Source organism: Pterocles gutturalis, unplaced genomic scaffold (assembly GCF_000699245.1).
Source record: "Pterocles gutturalis isolate BGI_N339 unplaced genomic scaffold, ASM69924v1 scaffold30670, whole genome shotgun sequence".
Taxonomy (NCBI): Eukaryota; Metazoa; Chordata; class Aves; order Pterocliformes; family Pteroclidae; genus Pterocles; species Pterocles gutturalis.
In genome coordinates, this window is record NW_010146829.1 from 6,179 (window position 1) to 25,449 (window position 19,271).

A 19,271-nucleotide genomic window follows, 5' to 3' on the forward strand; every position below is an offset into this window, starting at 1 on the left:
CAAGGAACAATTTGACCGGGTTGACAGGTTTCCCTCTCTACCATTATAAATCTGGACTCCTTTACAGCTCATGTCCTTCGGTGGCAAAACCAGCCACCATCTTACAAGCCTCTGCGTGGGTCAGGCAGGCAGCTTGATCCATAAATCCATCGCACTCCTCAGCAGGTAATCATCTTTGAAAACAAATTACCAGAAGATGCCAACAAGCCCATGGAGAAAACAGACATAGAAATTTAGTGCTGTGAAGCACCTATCCAAGCAGTATTTCGACTCAATGGTTATGAACCAGAAGGTCAGCATATTAGTAATTACATTTGTGGGCCAGGAGGGCTGTAGATCACATTTATGCATTTCCTGGAAGGCTGAACTTTCTTCAGAACAGCTACAAATGCTTAAATATGAAGAGCAAAAACATATCAAAAGCACTGGTATTGCTATGGATACTGAAAGGCCTTCGTGAAAAGCACTTTTAAAACAGAGCTGGAAAAGGATAGTGTGGCAGCAAGTTCAGAGTGGAGTTTCGTCTTGAATTTGGAAAGGCATTGGGCTCTCTCTGTTAATGTCACCTTTCCCTTGCTGTTTAACACTGAGGTGAGTTTTTTGCACCATGCTGCTGATTTTTCATGCTTTGAGTCAAGCACTTAGGCAACATTCTGCTCTGTTCTGTACGTTTAAGTCCCATTACAGATGCAGACAGTTATGTGTGGAGACATACAGCAATAGTTTTCAAATTGTGCCTTGTGAGCAGCTCAGTTTCTTCCTGATATTTCACAGAATGAACATTTTGAGAACAAACAGTGGACTTTGGAAACATATAAAGGAAGATAACTGCAACTCTCTGTAGGTTTGCCTTTTACGGAATAATCTACAAGATTAAGTGCTTGTGAACAGCTTAATGGTACAGAGTTAATGGTATAGAGTTTCCCTTTCTGTAGGAGCTCTGCTGATGCATACACCTGTGTCCTTGTTACCTTAACAACACATCCAGAGGAAAAAATTGTTGCCAAAGTTGAAATTAAGTAGTCTATGGGACAAACTTCCTCACTGTTTTTCACAGCTACAGAACAGATGAAGCAGAAGGCAGCATGTAGTGCAATCTTGCTCCCAGGCATCTGGTATTTTCCATTACTTGCTTCCTTTTGTCTCGTATCCACTGGATTTCCTGGAGGCAGGGAATGGGACCTAAACAGAAACAATGATACTACGGGTGAGAGAAATCCACTGGTTAGAACTGGGGGACAGGACTTCTGAGCACTGTTCACTGCTTGGTTCCTGAGTTTCTAAGTGACCTGGAATTAATCACTTCTCTTCTGTGTCTCAGTTTCTTCTCCCGTAAGAAAGGAACACACTTATTTAGTTGCTCTGTCTCCAAGGGCTGTTGTGATACATAATTAATCTTTATAAATCATTTACTGATCTTTGAAGTAAAGTATTTATTTAAGAGTACAAGCAGCAGTAACAGAATAAAAAAGGCACATATAAAAAGAACATTAGCTAACTCCTAACAATAGGCTTTCTTCCCATGTCTTCTGCTAGGACACTGCTGCACCTTTGGCATTATATAACGTGCTGCTCTTGTTCTGTGTCACAGGGATTGAAGTATGGCTGCTCAGCCAGAAGCAGCAGCCCAAACTGCAGGTCTAAAACATCCCAAACTTGAAGATAAGAATACGACTGCCACAGAAGTGGAGACAAATCAGGGGCATGATGAGCTGCCATGTCTTAGTAATTATGCTCCATGGAAAGAGTTTTTTTATGAAAAGGTACAGCAGAGGTGTCTGAGTCTGCAGGAGACAAAGGTGAAAACAATTTGTGCACAGAAGGCAGAAGAAGAAAAGGTAAAAAGGAGAGAACAGTGTGACTGGCTGTCCAGAGAGTGGTTCAGTGAAGAGAATGACTCACTAGATACTCGCATGTATTTGCTTGACAAACTCCTACCTACATTAATCCCAGGAGTGGAAAAACTATTAGCAGAAGTGGAAAGAAGGAATGTACTTGCACCAGACAAAGAACCGACCAAATTTAACCCCATTACTTTTCTTGGAGAATATCTGATGAGACATAACCCTCGGTATGGTATTTCTACAGAACCAGGCCCATACCTGATAGGAATGAAGATGGTCACAGAGAAGCTAAAAACTGAGATGCCAGGTACAGCATCAGAGAGGTGAGAGACTTGAAAGTGTGGCTGGTTACAAGACCAGAGCTGGTGCCTTGGTCTCTCTTTTACAAAAGGAATGGTGTGACAGCAGCCTGGCTGGGGAAGTGTCAGGCAACATGACCCAGTGCCAGAGATGGTAGCTGTGTCTCATAAAAACTTGAGAAGCAGAACAAATGCCAGAACATGTCCCACAAAATGAAACACTAGTTATTCCTGTTTAAGGCAATATTCTGCACTTCACATGTATATAGTTCCTCTTTAGAGTATCTTAATTACATATGTGGAATGCAAACTCCTTTCAAACTGGTCTAGGTTAGTGACAGCAGTTCTTTAGGAGAAGTATTAGTGTCAAAGGTCTATGGGTTCCAGATAATTTCTTCTATATTCTTCCAAACTTAATAAAAAGATAACCTTTTTCCTCCTTCAGGAGGATTTCTCTTGAGCAAAACAACAACATTGTAGAAACTCCTTCTCCTGGGATTTTTACTTAGGCTTTCCTTCCAGATTCTCTTTTCCATTTAAAGTAGAAACTTCTGTATTTTATCGTGTTGCTTATTTGTGGGGTGTATTTTAGGCTGCTTGCTTTAGTATAATATTTAATGAATATTGGAGGGGGTTTCCATGGCATCTTACAACATGCAAAGGTTAAAATGTGAGTGCATTAGGTGAACAATAATGCATTCAGTTTAATTGCTTTATTCAGAAAGATATAGAAGTGAACATTTGTGTTTATAGATGACCTAGAGGTGATTGTGAATGATGTCAAAATTACTAATTCACTACTAGATCACTTCATTCTGTGTCTGTGTTTGTAGAATAATGACTGCTGTTTGAATGGCTGTCTCTTCTATTTGCATTAATAGGACTTGCAGCTTGAAAATTGGTTTCAGGGTTTCAGTGTCAGGAATTAGGGAAGTAAAATGTTGACATGTCTTGTGCATAAACTCTAAATGAAGATAATTGAAGTTCCCAGTATTTTAATGAATAAAAGAATATGTTAAATCTCTCTCTCCTGCTCTGGGTTTCTGCCTTTCTACATTTCTAGTCTACATACCGTTACAGTTCATAGGGACATGCCCTGTGTGAATACAATTGAAGCGGAGTGATAACTGAATTTCGTACAGTCACTTACCTCCTTTTTCCCCCACAGATATAAATAATTATAACTGACTGATGATGGTCAGCGTGCAAGAGCTCAGCTTTTTGGCTTTTCTTCATAAGCAGACACACAGTAGTACAACCAGAGGTGGTAAAATATCTTTTATTTTTTATTTTTTAGAGGCAGGTCCACTGAACCAAATGATCCAGGGAAACATCTTCACTTTCAGTGAGCTTTCACTCAAGCACAGACTGTTCTGGGGAGATGTTTAGGATGCCAGCTTTGCCACACGTTTATTTTGGGGGCTGTTTTACCGTTCATATTGCTTCACAGAGGGACACCTGCATGCAGGAAGTTCAGAACTACATTTTATTTTTATTTTGCAAAAGAAATTGTATTAAAATACATAAAATTACCTGTGGGCTTGGGGGTTGTTTTTGTTTGATTTTGTTGGGTTCTTTGTTTGTTGTTGTTGTTTTTCTGCTAAAATATTCTCAGCTTTCATTGTGAATCAGAGCTTATTTCTGGAGAGGTCAGATTTTCCTGTAGAATGCAAAGTGTTGGCTAGCAGTGACTTGTTGTCTTGGCTTTGTCTGTAAGTCCATGTTTACATTTGGAGACAGGTTTTCAATTTGTAGCTATCAGAACTGATGCAAAGGAAGTGCCTATCAAGACTTGTAGAAATCAATCTCTCCTTAGACAGCACTGCCACGGGGGGGTTTATGTCACCATAGCTGTAGCAGGTTTTGCATATCCGCTGGTAGTAGTATCATGGGATTTGCATTCTCAGCAGCTCAGGATTTACATATTCGTGATGGCTGTATTGTGGGATTTGCATAGGATTCTTAAACCACAGCAGCACAGAGGATTTTACCGACACCAAGCACGGAGACTCGTAACGTGAGTCACTGGCTTTCTAAACAGGAAAAAAATTATTACAAGAGAAATGCCAATCTGTGCTCAAAGTCTCTCACATAAGTGCCAGAAAGATGAGGAGTGAAATTCTGGCCCCAGTGGAACTCCCGGGAGCCTTGACATTCCCTTCAGGAAAGGCAGGATTTCACCACAGCTTCTTATCTAAAGCTCACTAACCCTCCCTGGGCTCTCTCGGGCTTCCTCCAGTCTCTCCTTAACTGCCACCTGACTGGGGGTCAAGGCGTGCAGGAGAACAGATGGGAGAAATTCTCATCCAAATTGACTGATACCTGAAACGGAGACTGTATTTGTCCAGGGACAGTAGTCCTTCAGCCTGAGTCACCCATCCTCGTGTGGGAGTTAGGCGGCTGTCTTCCTGAAGAAACATGTTTCATTCTGCAGGGAGAAGTCACCCTCGCTGCCATCTCATTTTTCTGGAAATGTCTGATACTGAAATGAGCTCACTTTGAAACGGGTGCCCAGCACTGTCAGAGCCTGTTTTGCCATTATTGTCTCAGGGGGGGGAAACGTTTTGTCCCATACCAGGGACACCGGGCAGAGGATGCAGCTGCAGGACCCTAGAAATAAATGTAAAACTGCAGCATGCAGTGTAACTTGTGCTGGGAATTGCTCAAATTCATCACCAGAGCACCTTGGCAGCTCCTAGCATGGCCTTAGCTCTGCTTTCAGCTTGCAGACCGCTCCTGAGGAGGAGCCGCAGCCAGAAATGGCCTGGTTTTCTGTCTGTAGCATATATTGGAGAAAATCCACTAGGCTGTTTAGCTTGGTACCTGCTCTGTATCTCCTCTTTGCTGTGTCTGAAGGAGTCAGAAGGCAGGAAATTATTTTACTCTTCTCCTGCCATCAAAGTGCCGGAGGCTGAGCTCCCTCAGCAGGCACTTGTGCAATGCCTACGGCTGCTGAAGGAACCCAGTTATTCGTTACGAAACCTCTGATAAGTGGCCATGAAGAACAAGTACCTAGAGATAAAACTGACTGTGATCAAAGCATATTGCTGTAACGTGTCAAACAGGCCTTTCTATTCATTAATGAAAATATCATTGGTTTATAATTTGTAGCGTGACCCCACAGCAACAGAAGAGAGCAGGGACAGGATCAGCCCATCTTCACAATACGTGAAACACAGGGGGAGGAGGGGAGCAGAAATCATGTTAAAATATAGTTTCTGGACTAGTGTGTTCTCAGGTACAAAAGAGAAGCAGCTCCCCTTACCCTGACCAGCTGTAGAGGGTGTCAGCAAGAGCCGTGGCAGTGCACAGGACAGCTCTCCCAACGCAGAGAGGTTCCAGCAGTCTCTGTGAGCAGGAACTGTTCTCCCCAGATGAGCTGATCCTTTGGCTTTAAGTATTTTGAGTTTCCTAAATGTTTATTTTTTCCATTTCATAAATGAACAAAGTCAAAACCAAAGAAGATCAGTTCTATGGGATCAATTTTATTCAGTTCTTTTGTTGTGTGAAATGGAGGATTGGGAAAAACGTGGCAGGGTGATTTGAGAAGCAAAGGAAAATGGAAGGAAGAAGAAAGGGAGGGACTTAGCCCAAGCTTGCAAATTGTATGTGTTCAAAATGACAGAGAGGTCGGTGTATTATCCCTGTCTTAAGGCAGCAAGGACTTTGTGTGAGACTGCTTAAGAAATTTCATTGAACATTGTTCTTTGCCAGTAAAGTGATAATGTGAAATGGTACTTAGGCTTTGAGACAAGCGCATATTGATGCAATTTTGTTGGTAAATCAAGCATAGAAAAATTAGGCACCTCAAAAAAAAGGAAAGTGAAGGGCACCTACACAATAAATGATTAATGCCATTATAAATGTGAAGGTAAAATTTATCCCTGTTGAAGCTACACAGATGAGGAGAGCTGTACAGATGATTTTCCCTTAAGTGTCTCCTGTGTACTCTACAAGAGGCTGTCTCCACATCCATGTAGCTGACACTCAGAGGTTATTTCTTCAGATTCACAGTTCCACGAGATTTCAGGAGATGATACATGTCAGAATATAAATACTCTCACCTCCTTGAAACTGCCTTCTGAAAACACAGGTTACTAATACCTAGTCCAATAGGCACACTAGCAATTTTTGCCCCAAACATCAATTATTTCTTTGGTCAAGCATTTCAGTAAGAAGCTATTTCTTTTCCTTTTGTTATTCAGGGTATGCTTAATCTAGCTTAAAGATATTTATGATGGTATTTTTCTAAACCATATTCCCATGTCCTACAGGCTGGCCAGGGTGAAGTCCGAGGTAAAGACCAAACGGCAGGAGAGGGAGCAGGTGGCCAAAATGAAGTCTCATGTGAAAGAGATGAGAAAGGAGGCACTGGCAATTCAGTTCAAAGAGTGGACAGCGGATGTCAGTGGCAGAATACTGATTGCACTGGTAACTAGGGATGACCCTTGTTAACACACTACTGTGGTTGTTGCAAACAGGAGGAGAAGGAAGATTGTGACAGTGCAGCCTGCCCTGGCAGGGGAGCAGGGAGCACAAAGATGGGCAATGGCTCTGACACCCCTTGGGGTCAGGGTGCAGGTCGCTGTCTGCTGCTCAGCCTCACCAAGCCCTGATTCCCCATGGGCACAGGGAAGGATTGCAATGTGTTCTCCGCAGAAGGCCTCGGAAGTTAAATGCCCTGTGAGGTACTCAGACACTCCTGAGGTTGTTGGATACATACCTCATCTCTGGATGTCCTTCTCTGGAGCTGGTTATCCCCCAGAATCTCCTTTAAAAGGGCCAGGCAGCCACTCTTGCTCTCCTCTGGCCTCCATTACATCTTCTTTCTACCCCTGTGTCTCATACAAATTGATACTGCAGCTCCTAAAAGCCGACAGCTGCAGTAATTGTAGTACATCTCTTGGTACAAGCATCTTTCTTACAAGTCACAGAAGGCCCCTAAGAGCTCGTCCTGTGGTTACACACAGCACAACAGAGACAAGGTCTGCCTTTGTGTGGTAAGCAGCATGGCTGGCCCATACAACTGATTATTCCAGGTGATTTATTTTAGTAATTCCCTCCTGCTGTCTGCATGAAACAAGCCTTTGACTATTACCTTGATTTGCAGGTTCAGAGTGCCCTGAGGTCTTTTCCGGATGTCATTGCTTCTCCTCCCACAGATGTGAGAAAAGGTAAGTTTTTGATGTGGCTCCTTTAGTTTTATTTCTGTGGTCTGAATTCTGATGAAAACTGTGAGGAAACAGTGAATGGATTTGATAACAGAGAAAGAATTGCTAAGGGTAGTTATACCAGCTAGGATATTAACCACAAATCTTCAGACAGATGGGAAAGAGACTGAACCCCTGTGTGGTACCTTAATATGATCATTAAAAGTATGGAGAGAAGTTTAAAAAATCTAGAAAGATCAGATGCAGGCCCTTTCCATTTCTATCCTGCATTAGCCAGACATTGCCATGTGCTTACCACTATTTTTGAGAATCACTATATCAACCTCCTCCTTCGCCTGCCCTATCACATGGCATTTCCTGTCTCATGGGAAGTCTTGGAAATCCCATGGACAGCTTGGCATACTGGGAGGTATGGAGGAAAGGTATGGAGAAAAATTAAAGTCTGACAGTGCTGTTACCTTGTATGCTTTCAGGGAAAATACTGAAACATACCTAACACTCCACCAAGGTGCACCTTTTGTCTGGCCATTCCCTTCGCCAGTCCCAGGCGTGCCAGTCCCGGCCAGCACAAGGGCTCTGTATCAGAGCACTCGGCACAGAAAGGATTTCCATAATTCCTGTCCACTCTACATAGCTTACACTTGACCTCCCCAAGTAATGATAATTGAATAGATAAAGCCAGGAACATTGAAGAGGCAACATAGAGCCTGCTGCCAGCCCTTTACAGTGATAGCCCGTAATGATCATCAATAATAACAAATCTGCCTGTGCTGGAAGATGGGATGATGAGCAGGAAACCTCCAGAGTGCATTTCTGCTTGCTGCTGGAGTCACCTCTGCCTGGAGCTCGCCCTTGCTCAGCCCTTCCTCTATTGCAGAGTTGTGCCTCTGAGCAGTCACCGTATATTGGCCGTACATTGTGCAAATGCCAAGCACAGCCCCTGCTCCTGCCGTGGTGGCTGTGGTTCTTGTGTGTGAACAGGTCCTGGGACGTGAAACTGAGCAGGAAGTTTCTGTCCAGATGCTTGCTCTGCAGCTGCTGGAGGTGCTTTATGTCATATTGCACTAATAGTGCGGCTCTATTTCTTAATATATTTCATTTAATAGCATCCACTATGCATTAACGGAACATTAAGCTTCGTTTTATAGTTTAATAAGGATAATGTACAGTTTAGGACTGTCTTAAGCAGCAAGAGATAAATGCATTCGATGGTGAATTTTCTCATTACTCCTGATAACATTGTAGAGGAAAGAACAGAAGAATAACTCCAACAGAAAGAGCATATCTGTGCTCAAAGGCCTCGTTCGGAAGTCTATGTAGGCATTTGACATATCTTCTGAGTTCCATTATAGCAGCCCAGAAGCTGACCAAAAGATGGTTTTGAATATCATAATCATTAAAATATTCCCACAGAGCTTCTTGGGAAAATTACTATGATTTTCACATTCCACTCTTGCAAAGCAGAATTAAGGTCCCAGAATTTTAAGGCAATTTTATCTGTTTGTTAAATCAAAAATAATTTATTCTCTCATATAATTAGTTGTAAGTACCATTAAAGTCATTGCAGTTTGCACATGTCAAGAATAAATATGACCGTACAGCTCTGAATAGGCAAGTGCAGATTCTCAACAAGAGAATATGTAAGAATCAGATTTAGATAGCTGCTGTACAGTCAGATGCTTCAGCTATTGTGTAGGACAACCTCAAATAAATGTAATCCAACATGAGAAGAAAGTTAATGTAACATATAATGTGCGAAAAAATGTGTACAGTATGCAAAACCCCAACTGTTTGCTTTCTAAACCAATATCCCTTCATTTTTTACTAGCAATCTATGACAGGAAGCTGGAAATCATAGACACGTTGGAAAAAAAAGTAAACGTAGATGAATTCACAGAGGTGAGAAATGAAATAAGAGAATCTGATTCAGAATCTGGTGTTTATCACAAAGTAGTAGCATTTCCCTGAGGACAGCTAAGATGAGTAAGTGAAGAGCTTGACTTCTCCAGCATCCGAGGTGACTGGCTGTATCCGGACATTTCATGTTCCATCTCCGTATCCATCCTCTGCTCTCACAACACTCCCATGCTGGCCAGCAAGTATTTTGCTTTCCCCAGAGCTGCAGCCTGTGCCGCTCTCTGAGAAGTTACTCCCAAAGCAGTGGGTTTTAGGACATCCCTCTCAATCCCCTTTCCAGGATGCCAAAGCCCTCGGTCACAGATACGTTGCAAGGAGACGAACCTGGAATCACGTCTGAATTCAGGTTTTGCTCTGGCTGTTCAGGGGAGGTTCAGTGTCCCAATATAACCATTAGCTTGAGGTGATTAATACTGTCCCCCAAAGTATTGTTATTTCTTACGAAATTCTGCTAACCACAGAAAAACCTAACAAGTGATGAACTGGCAGGAGAAGCTCTGCCATTTTTGCCCTGAACCATAACCAAACTGCAACAAATGTCATAAATGTGCATGAAGCATAACCACGCTGGAAAAGACGCAGTTTTAAAATCAAAAGCTGTCATTGAGAAACATCAGAAGTGTGTTTTTAGCTCACCAAAATAAATAAATACAGTTGGAAGTTTCACCCCATTACTTTTCATCAATTTGAAAAGAACCAAATCAGTTCAAACTAAATTTACCAAAAAGCTCTCCAGGCCAAGACCTTGCCAGCCATTGCTACCTATGACAGAGCTAAATTTTATGGCTGGGTAATGAAACCTGTGAAGAGGAATGTTTAGAACAGAAATAATGACAGAGCCTCAATGGCAGCAGTGCTAGTGGGTGCTGTTACAGTAATTAAAAACAGAGTGTCAAGCAGCTGTGCAGAGACTAATTTCGAGCAACATGTGTGATTTCTGTGCCTTCTTCACTCTCGGGAGACTCACATGTTTGGTATTTTGCACAGAGATGCATTTTTATGATAGCTTGTTGAAGGCTTTTTTAAGCATGAAATGAGGTATTTTTAAATTTAACCTCAGAATAACTGCATTTAATTAAGAAAACTATTGTGGATAATGGGAGCCCAAAGAATTGCTGTTGTCACTGAAATGAAGCATCAATCCATAACCCCTATGGCACATGTATAAGCACTGAATGAATTAATGCTCCATTAGCATTAGAAAAATGTTTCAAAATACATTTGTGTACTCTTTATTTTACTCAATTAAAGCTATGACAACAGATGAGAAGTACAAAAGACACGGACTGGCAAGCTGTCTGATTTACCAGCCAGTGCAGCGTTGTTCTCAGAAGATACTCTCTGATGCTTTTTTCCAGGCTGGTTTTAATTGAATGAAATGATGAGGCTTTCATCACTTCCCTTGGGATCGGTTCCGTAATCCCAGGCCTCGCACTGAGGACAGGGCTGTTTCTAATCCTCGGCTACAATTTACCTTTGTTCATCAGTTTGCATCATCCTCCAAAACCAGAAAGAGAGATGATCTTTCTCCACACTGTTCTCAGCCCTTTCACCGGCGGAAGGCATTGCTTTTTAATGGGCCTTAAAATTAAATGGCGCTTTTTTCCCCCCTTGAATTCAGTGCAGTTTACGTTACTTAAAGGCTGTTAGAAACTCAGTAGAGAGACCTCACACGTTGTTGTTGTTGGGTTTCAGGGTTTTTTCCTGGACATGCAGAACAGTGGCTGTTGAATTTTTACATCCTTCATGACAAGCTCATGGAGTTGTTTATATTAAAAGTGTTTAAATCCCAGAGACCAGTCCTTAATAGTTTATTTCACAAGCTAAAAAATAACTTATTTTTATTTTTTACTGTAACATGCAGAACACCCAGCAGACACCAAAGGAAATACATTGCCTTTGTAGGGTCTGAATCAGGCTTTAAAGGTGAGATTATTTTTCATGATTACATGTGGCTTCCTCGATTTCTGTTGAGATACAATATTGAGGAACAATATTGAGGAACAAAAAGCAAAGATCCATTATTACTGATGGTAATGTGTTCACAAACTACAGAGAGGTCTCACCCAGGATAGCAAGAAGGAAGTGTGCCAGCTTTCTTCTGATGGGTGTCAAAATCTCGTGGTTAATAAGAAATAAATGTATGCTTCTTATGTGTACAGTACTTTACACAGTGGAGTGCTTTACACACATCAGCTAAGAAAAGCTTATGATAGTTCCTCCTGTCCACACAGCTGAACATACGCTTCTAAAAAATTTTCTGTGGAGCTGTTAGACAGCAGTATTAATACACAAGCCTTTGGATTTGTCATCAAGATGACACACAAAATAACAAGCTGCTTGTCCAATCTGCCTCCTCTCTGCTGCTGTCCTCTTTAAGGTTCATCTGTTACAGGGCTCCGAATTGCAATTCCTCTGAAAAGCTGGTAGGTACATGTAGCCCCAGATCTGCCACCTTCTCTCCAATCCACCTACACCCTCTCTTTTTATGCTGAAATGTAGAAAAAACGTACATTGCATTAGGAGTCCTCCTTTCCCACCGGCCACCCCTCAGGCCATTTTTTGCTCTTCCTCTCTTCTCCATGTGTCCCATATAATTGGAAATTATGCAATACAGACATGAATAATAATAACATGTATTAATATTTCAGTTTGTTAATGCATGTGAAGCATTTCAACAAGTCCAAGATGTTCTAGCACTAATGTCAGGTATCCATGCTCTAAAAATGGGATAATGGGAAACATTCTGTGTTTTGCAAATGCCTCTTTTGAACTGTACGGGCTCCCTGTTACGGTGCTGGCTCCAGAAACCTGCTATAATAATTCAGCACAGGCTTTGGGATTGTGGTTTGTTCTGATGGCCATTATTATTTATGTCATGCACACCACATTTTTAGAACCATATTGCTTTTGCTCATAAAAACCACATGGCTATAAATCCAAAGCGTTAAAGTGTCTCCAAGGCTAGAATTTAAAATAAATCTCAAGTCAGTAGTATTCCCAGTGTCAGAGGAGTTAGGTGACAGCAGGCTCATTTTCAGAAGGTTTTTTCCTTTTTTTGTTGTATCCAGACTGGTTCTCTAAACTGAAATTGTGGGCAATGGTCATTTTGTGATCAGAGAGTTGAGTGGCTGTCAGTTCTGCAAAAACTAACGGTTCAAAATGCCTCCTTGGGAGTCAAGTCAGGGATACCAAATGCTGCAGAAAACCGTGGAGAACATACATCCTCCCTGAGATAACTAGCTTAAGCAATTCCTGTATGTTTCATTGAATGCAATAGATTCTTAGGAGTTCAAATAAAGATGAAAATACTTGAAGAAAGCTAACCATTTGCACTACGGCTTTCTCTCCACAGTATGTCCATTCCTACACTGAACACTTTTCGAATGACATGTTCCAAGAAATCCTGAAGCATCTCTGTCAGTGTGCTCATGACTTCCAAGAAGCAGTAAGACGTGATATGTGGAGGCAAATGTTTACTGGTCTCTTCCTAGACTGTGATTATGGAAAGGTACGCAAAGCAGCTCTCAACCCACTATCAATATCATGATGCTTCCGGTTTGGTATTTCTCTGGGTCACTGCCTTCTTTTTATTCTTCATGACTCCAGATAATCTCTTCGTGCCTGCTCAGCATTTTTTAGAGGACAGTAGCTGCTGCATTGTTTTCAAATTCATAGTTCTTAGACAGGAAAATAGCCAATAGCCTATAAGCTGATGCCTAATTAGAAACCGAATGACCTAATGTGATGACTCGTTGCTGAAGTTTGATAATTCTGGAGAATAAATTAACCACAAAATTTACTACTGGTCACTACCTGTTCCCACAGTATGTTCAGAATATTTGGGTGCTAATTTGTCTTGTCAGCCATACTTCAAAAAAGATAACCTGCTATAGGTTGACCTTAACATATGTGCACATTACTAAAATAGTAACATATGTTAATTATGTTGCATTAATTTATACACCTTTCGGGCTTCTATCAATACATTTTATCATAGTTTAACATTAAAATGCAAAATAATTGATCTTTACAACCTCTCTGAGAAGAGTACTGTGAACTTCAACCACAATTTATGGGCAGGAAATTAAAATGCGATGAGTCAGTTATAGAGCTGGAAATGGAGCTCAAAAGCCATAATTTGGTTTTCCGCAGCTTTAAACTCTATCTATTGTCCTCTGAATACACCTGCATACCCATTAAAAAAAAAAAAAAGCTAGACTTATTACAAGGCAGTAGGAGGTGAAGAATCAATGGCATAAGCTATTGCTAAAAACTTGGGCTTCGTCCCAGAAGTGTGGTACTTGTTACAAGTAGCCTCAGTTAGCCAGTTGCGGGCTACTACACAGCAAACAGTTGCCATAATCTTGCAGTTTTCTTCCCTACATAAATTATATATTCCATCCAGCACTCCTCTAGTGGTGTTTACAATATGCCTACCCAGAATGAACTGTGCTCTACAATGTCATGCTAATAATGTCATTACCTCTAGGAGAATGAAATTACAGAGCACGTTTCAACACCAGTGGTGTGTTTTAAATAATAGAAGGCAAGCTGCTGCTTCAGGGATGAGGAAAGAAATGTGTCTACTTCTCATTTAGAAGACATTTCATTTTCCTGTTGCTCTGTCAAGAGGAGGTATGATGGATCCTCCTGTGTAGAGTAATATATAAAGCTGAGTCCTATCTTTGCCATGCATTTTGAAAGGATCCCTCCTTCCCCTTTCATGTTTTAATGTCACTGTCTTCGTATTATTTCTGTGGCAGTAATCACCATCGCCATGCTACTAATCCCAGTGGAATCTCAGAGGCAAAGAGCCAAAAATGCTCGTACAACATAACAAGAGTGAGCAGCTATCAGCGCAGACGCCATTGCTGCCTAGAAAAAATGATCAGAGCACAAACATGGTTGCTGTTTCTAGCCTCCAAGGTAGCCTTTCTCTGCAAACCAAGTTCACTAGACTGCAGTGTGGGCCATGCAGTTCTTTTAAACCTGACCTGGTTTCTTTTGTATCGCTCTAATAAGTCCTGCCCTACTGTACCCACAGGGAAGATAAAAGACGCAAACTAACCCAAGGACTTCTACTGCTTGAATGCGATCCATTACCTGTAGTTCTCATTCTGCAAAGCACAGCGAAGCAGTTGTTTCAGTTCCTAATTTACATTTGTTTGGGAGCAGGCAGTTATTCCAGTCTGCATGGTGAGTGTGGCTGGCTGCCTCCGTGAGCTGCAATTAGGGCCGGGGAGCTGAGAAAGCAGTGTTTAAATTACAGTCAAATTAGAAGGTATCCACATGATCATTATTATGGTTTCAAATGCATGCATCCAGAAGGATGGCAGCTCAGCAAGAACAGCCTGGACTATACAGTGAAGCAGAAACTTTCCAAGACAATACCAGAAGAGAGTTGAATCGCTGCTCTAATGCCCAAAAAGGACATGGCTCTGTGAATTTTAAGCTTATTGTCTCTCTGTACTCATGTGGATCAAGCATCCTTTCTTCTATACATTACAACAGAATCCACATTAATTTTCAGGGACGTTTTAAGCCTAGGATCTTTACATGTAACTGAATTTAGTCAGAGATTAATTTTCAATCTAATGAAGTTTGAGACATTTCCGATTACCTTTCTGGCAGTACAACAAGAGCAGAGTCTGCTTTCTCACAACCTTTCACGAGTGTTCTTCCCATCTTGCTCACTAACAAGCACATTGCGGTGTTCAAGATACACAATCACATTTCCAGAAAAACAACCAAGCAGTTAAACGTTGACCTATCACTGATTAAATGGCAAGTCTGGTTTAGTCTGTGCTGCTAAAGGAGTTACTCATAGATCACAGAGCATTGCTGAAAACAAGCTAGAATCATCACCGGCCGATATCTAGGTGACAGGAAAATTAGGTCAACATATATCAACTCTCCAGCCACTAAAGTTGGCACTCGTTAAAAGTGGAGATGAGTTTTGGGCGGCTGTACAAACACAGCTGGCCTGCTGCTCTTTACAGAGGATGCTGTCCTGCCAGCGAGACTCTGTACGACGGGCTGGTGGGCAGGAATCTTCCATCGGCCTCCTCAGTCACGTGCAAAGTGCGAAGAAACATGACCTTTGCCGGTAAATTTAGGAACCCAGAAAGATGGTGTAACTGGGTATAGCACCTTGGGAATGGTTTTGCTGCTGTAGTGCTCCTCTCTTCTGTACACAGCTTTACTGTGGCATGTGCTTCCCAAGGGAAGTTGTAAGGAAAAGGGTCCTGAAATAACAGAGGCCTCTGGTAGAAAGGTATAAATTGTAAATGTTAAAACAAGGTGGAAAATATACCCTTAATTCACATTCAGTAATTTCTGAAAAGAAATTTGCTATTTTTAACAATATATAAAAATACAATTATTTCATCTAAATCACAAGAAAACCTCTTCTAGAACCTGAGTTATCTAAATCTAAAATTATTTTAACATGACAAAAGAGTATCTGAATCCCAAAACAACATTTTAAGTTTTTTAAATAATACTTCATTCATTGCTTTACCTTTTTTATAAAATAAAGCTCTGCATTAGTGCTGCCAGCTTCAAAGCAACCAGCAGATGATCGTGACACATAACAGCTGAGAAAATTTAAAGGGAAAATGAAGTGTGTGTGACAGAAATACTGAAAGGAGAATCCAAATATTACACAGTGATCTGGTAACATCTTCAGAAACGTGTTTGTGTTTGTACATCTACTAAATGGATGCAGAACCAATCTGATATATTCAGCTGAAAAGCAAACTGCCTGAAGAAATGTTTGCATGGGAGCATGCAAGATATTTGTATATTGATGTCAAGAAGACAAAGCTACTGGGAATCAGGGCCTGCATCTTGTAAGTTTAGGGACAGAACTATGTGATGACATTTGTTGTTCCAAACCCACACATGGCTGAAATTCAACTGTAATTTCTAGCATTTTTCTCTCAGCAAAAAGAATCTGAAACACTAAAACTGGACTGGATGCCAGGTTACATTTCAATTCTGATCCTTTCCTCAGAACTGGCAAAAGCTTTCAATTCTCTTTAGAGGAAAGTAACAGCAAATGTGATGTATTCACTTAGTTTTCAGTACTGCCCTCCTTGGGAGGCACCTCACCAGTAGGTGATGGGTATCTCTCAGTTGTTTTCAAATCCTCTGCTCCTAAACACTGATGCAATTAATTACAGTTTTAGATTATAAACAACGCAGTCATCTTGAGCTCATTTCCAGAAAAGACCAGCACACTTCTTCCTTTATTTCTTCAGCCTAAGGGCAGGAAAAGTTCGAAAGGAATTAAAAGCTTGGTGAATTTTACATTTTGCAGTTTTTAATCCAAGAGCAAAATGTGAAAAGGAAATCAATAATTCAGATGGAAAGCTACTTGCTATAAATAATGAACTTCAGTAAATCTGCTCTCTAATTAACTACCATATTTCAGTGAAGGGAGGGAGATTACAAAGGTGTCAGGACTTAAATGACAACAGGAATTCATCACAAAATGGAAAACTTGCAATCGTTTAGATTTGCTTTAATTTTTAAACTCACAATTTCCTGATTGGAAATAACCCATTTTATTGTCTTTTCCGGGTTTTATTGCCTGGATACGCTCACCCTGAGCAACAAGGACTTAATAACTCTGCATGTTCCTCTGCATTGGAACTAGAGATACCTCCCTCACCTCTGTGGGTGAATGTGTCTGGATTTTTAAAGGAAATCAGGGAGGTTGTCATAATAGCTCAGATTTTTGGACTAATTATTTTCCCAGGCAGTTGCCAATACATAATGCTTCAAAGGAAATGATGGGGCACAAAACCAAACTACAACGTAATACAGCACAGCCCATAATATGTGCAAATTTTTCCACAGTACTGTCAGGCAATCAATATCTGTCCTGAAAGCGTGAAATGTTGAAGCTTTGATCTTTACATGAAGAACTCCTTTGGCAGAAGTGGTTACAATCGTCGAACTGTAATTTGTCAAGAATATGCAAGAGGATGTGCCTGCAATGGCATACGTATGAGGAGTCCCAGCTAAGCTCAGAGAATAAATTTTTACCCCTATGAAATTTCCTTCTTTGAAATTTGTAGTGAAGTTCTGTTAATGGATGATTTTCAGTCACGGGTGATTCTTAGCTAATGGTGCCTTTGTAGTGCTGCAAGCCCCAAGAACCACAGGAAAAACCCAATAATTGTCATCTTTTTGTCCAGGTTGGCCTCTTAGATAGACAAAAAATACTTGCGATACTGGTAGACTTCTATGACAGAAGCCCTGTGATTGCTACGAGGGGATTCTGCAACCCAGGACAGTGTAAGTATATGGGAAGTTCAGTTGTGGTTAAAACATAAGGAGGTCACATGAGGTTCTATAATTAATATACATTTTGGAAGCATTACCAGAAATGGACAGAGTCTAAAAAAGGACCCAAACATGTGACCTATGACCTATAGACCATAATTTGCAAATATCACAGAATCATAGAATCCTAGAACGGTTTGGGCTGGAAAGGACTTTAGAGATCATCTAGTTCCAACCCCCCTGCAATGGGCAGGGACACCTCCCACTCCCAGTGAAGCCATGCTGGTTACCAGTCACCTCTGGTATATGTTTTTGCAAACTGTGAGGCAATGTTCAGAAATACTTCAGCATCCAAAACTTCCTTCCTACAAAATTTTGAAGTACTTTTAAAAAGTAGAATTAAAGAAAGACTACTTTTCCTGAGACAATTGTTCTTTCTTACTGGGCAATATTAGAAGTTAATTTCATGTTTACACTGAAATTTCTTCAGGAATATGGAAGGATAAAGAAAAATCACAGAGAATCAGCTACATGAAAGTAAAATATTTTTAAGATATTGGACATTAATTAATCGCTAAGATCAAATGCAAGGCAAATTACAGCTTTCCTTCTTGGTATGGAGAATTATGAAACATGCTTATTTCGAAAAAAATATGGTGTTATACACAATAACAAGTGCAGTTCTCTGCAGGCAAAGACATTATTCTGAAGTTTTGTGTTTCTGAGATGCACGTTTGTAGAAGGTACTTTATGAAGGGTTATGTTTGCTAGGGAATACCTTTCTTCTTTTAAAACAAAATTTCTTATGCAATACTAGAGACTATAAAACCAATGCAAACTACTGACTTACCAATATTTTTTCTATAATAGGGCCAATAATTGAGCTGCAAGAGACTGACCTTGTGGAGTTACGGGGAGGCCTTGATGACCAGGAAGTTTGTGAGGAACTTGGTGAAAAGTTGGTCTTGTCTCAAACAGAAATTTCTGAGGGAGAGATTTTGGCATATCAACCTGTAGCTGATAACAGACAACATACATATAGAATGAGAACTAGTGTCAGAGGAGGTCTTTTTGAACAAATGGGCATGAGTGAACCTGAGACTAGAGGAATTTCTAAGGAAGAAAACCAAGCAGAAGAATCAAGTGATGGTGAGTTGAGAAAGGAAAGTGAGGACGCGGCCTCAGCAGTAAAAAGCACTGATTTTGAGCTAGTGATTTGAATGGAGATATAATACACAGTGAGAAATACAATTTCCTGGAAGACATAAAAAAACAAGAGGGAAACTGAGTCTGCAAGTGCAGGCAAATTGGAGGAAGTTTTCCCAGAATCAGACTCTACTGGGTACAGTCTCAGTACATACGGAGAGCGTGGATCTGAAAAACAGGTGGAGGAAGAGGAGTTTAGCCTGAGTAGAGAGCCTGATACAGAAACAAAGAATCATAGATTCATGGAATCATAGAATGGTTTGGGTTGGAAGGGAGCTTAGGGGTCATCTAGTTCCAACCCCCCTGCTATGGGCAGGGACACCTCCCACTAGCCCAGGTTGCCCAAAGCCTTATCCAACCTGCCTATCTTGGAAAGAACCTCTCTTATGACTCTTGCTAAAATGGATATTTGTAACTGGGCTTAATGTAACATTCACCATCTGAATTTCAGGAAGCAGTATTTCCAGACACTAAAAATAAATAGCTACTGATAACAAGGGTAACTGCAGAGACACAGAGGTGGATTTTATGTATTAACC

At 40.9% G+C, this 19,271-nt stretch overlaps 1 protein-coding gene across 1 annotated transcript in view; it reads left to right on the forward strand.

Annotated features, from left to right (window-relative positions):
- The first annotated feature begins 1,601 nt into the window (after positions 1–1,601).
- EFCAB5 (EF-hand calcium binding domain 5) overlaps positions 1,602–19,271 on the forward strand; it is a 30,088-nt gene continuing 12,418 nt past the window's right edge. The window contains exons 1-7 of the mRNA XM_010085879.1: positions 1,602–2,167; positions 6,418–6,574; positions 7,254–7,317; positions 9,143–9,213; positions 12,587–12,742; positions 17,439–17,538; positions 18,397–18,675. Coding sequence (XP_010084181.1) covers positions 1,602–2,167; positions 6,418–6,574; positions 7,254–7,317; positions 9,143–9,213; positions 12,587–12,742; positions 17,439–17,538; positions 18,397–18,675 — 1,393 coding nt within the window. The remainder of the gene's footprint in view (positions 2,168–6,417; positions 6,575–7,253; positions 7,318–9,142; positions 9,214–12,586; positions 12,743–17,438; positions 17,539–18,396; positions 18,676–19,271) is intronic.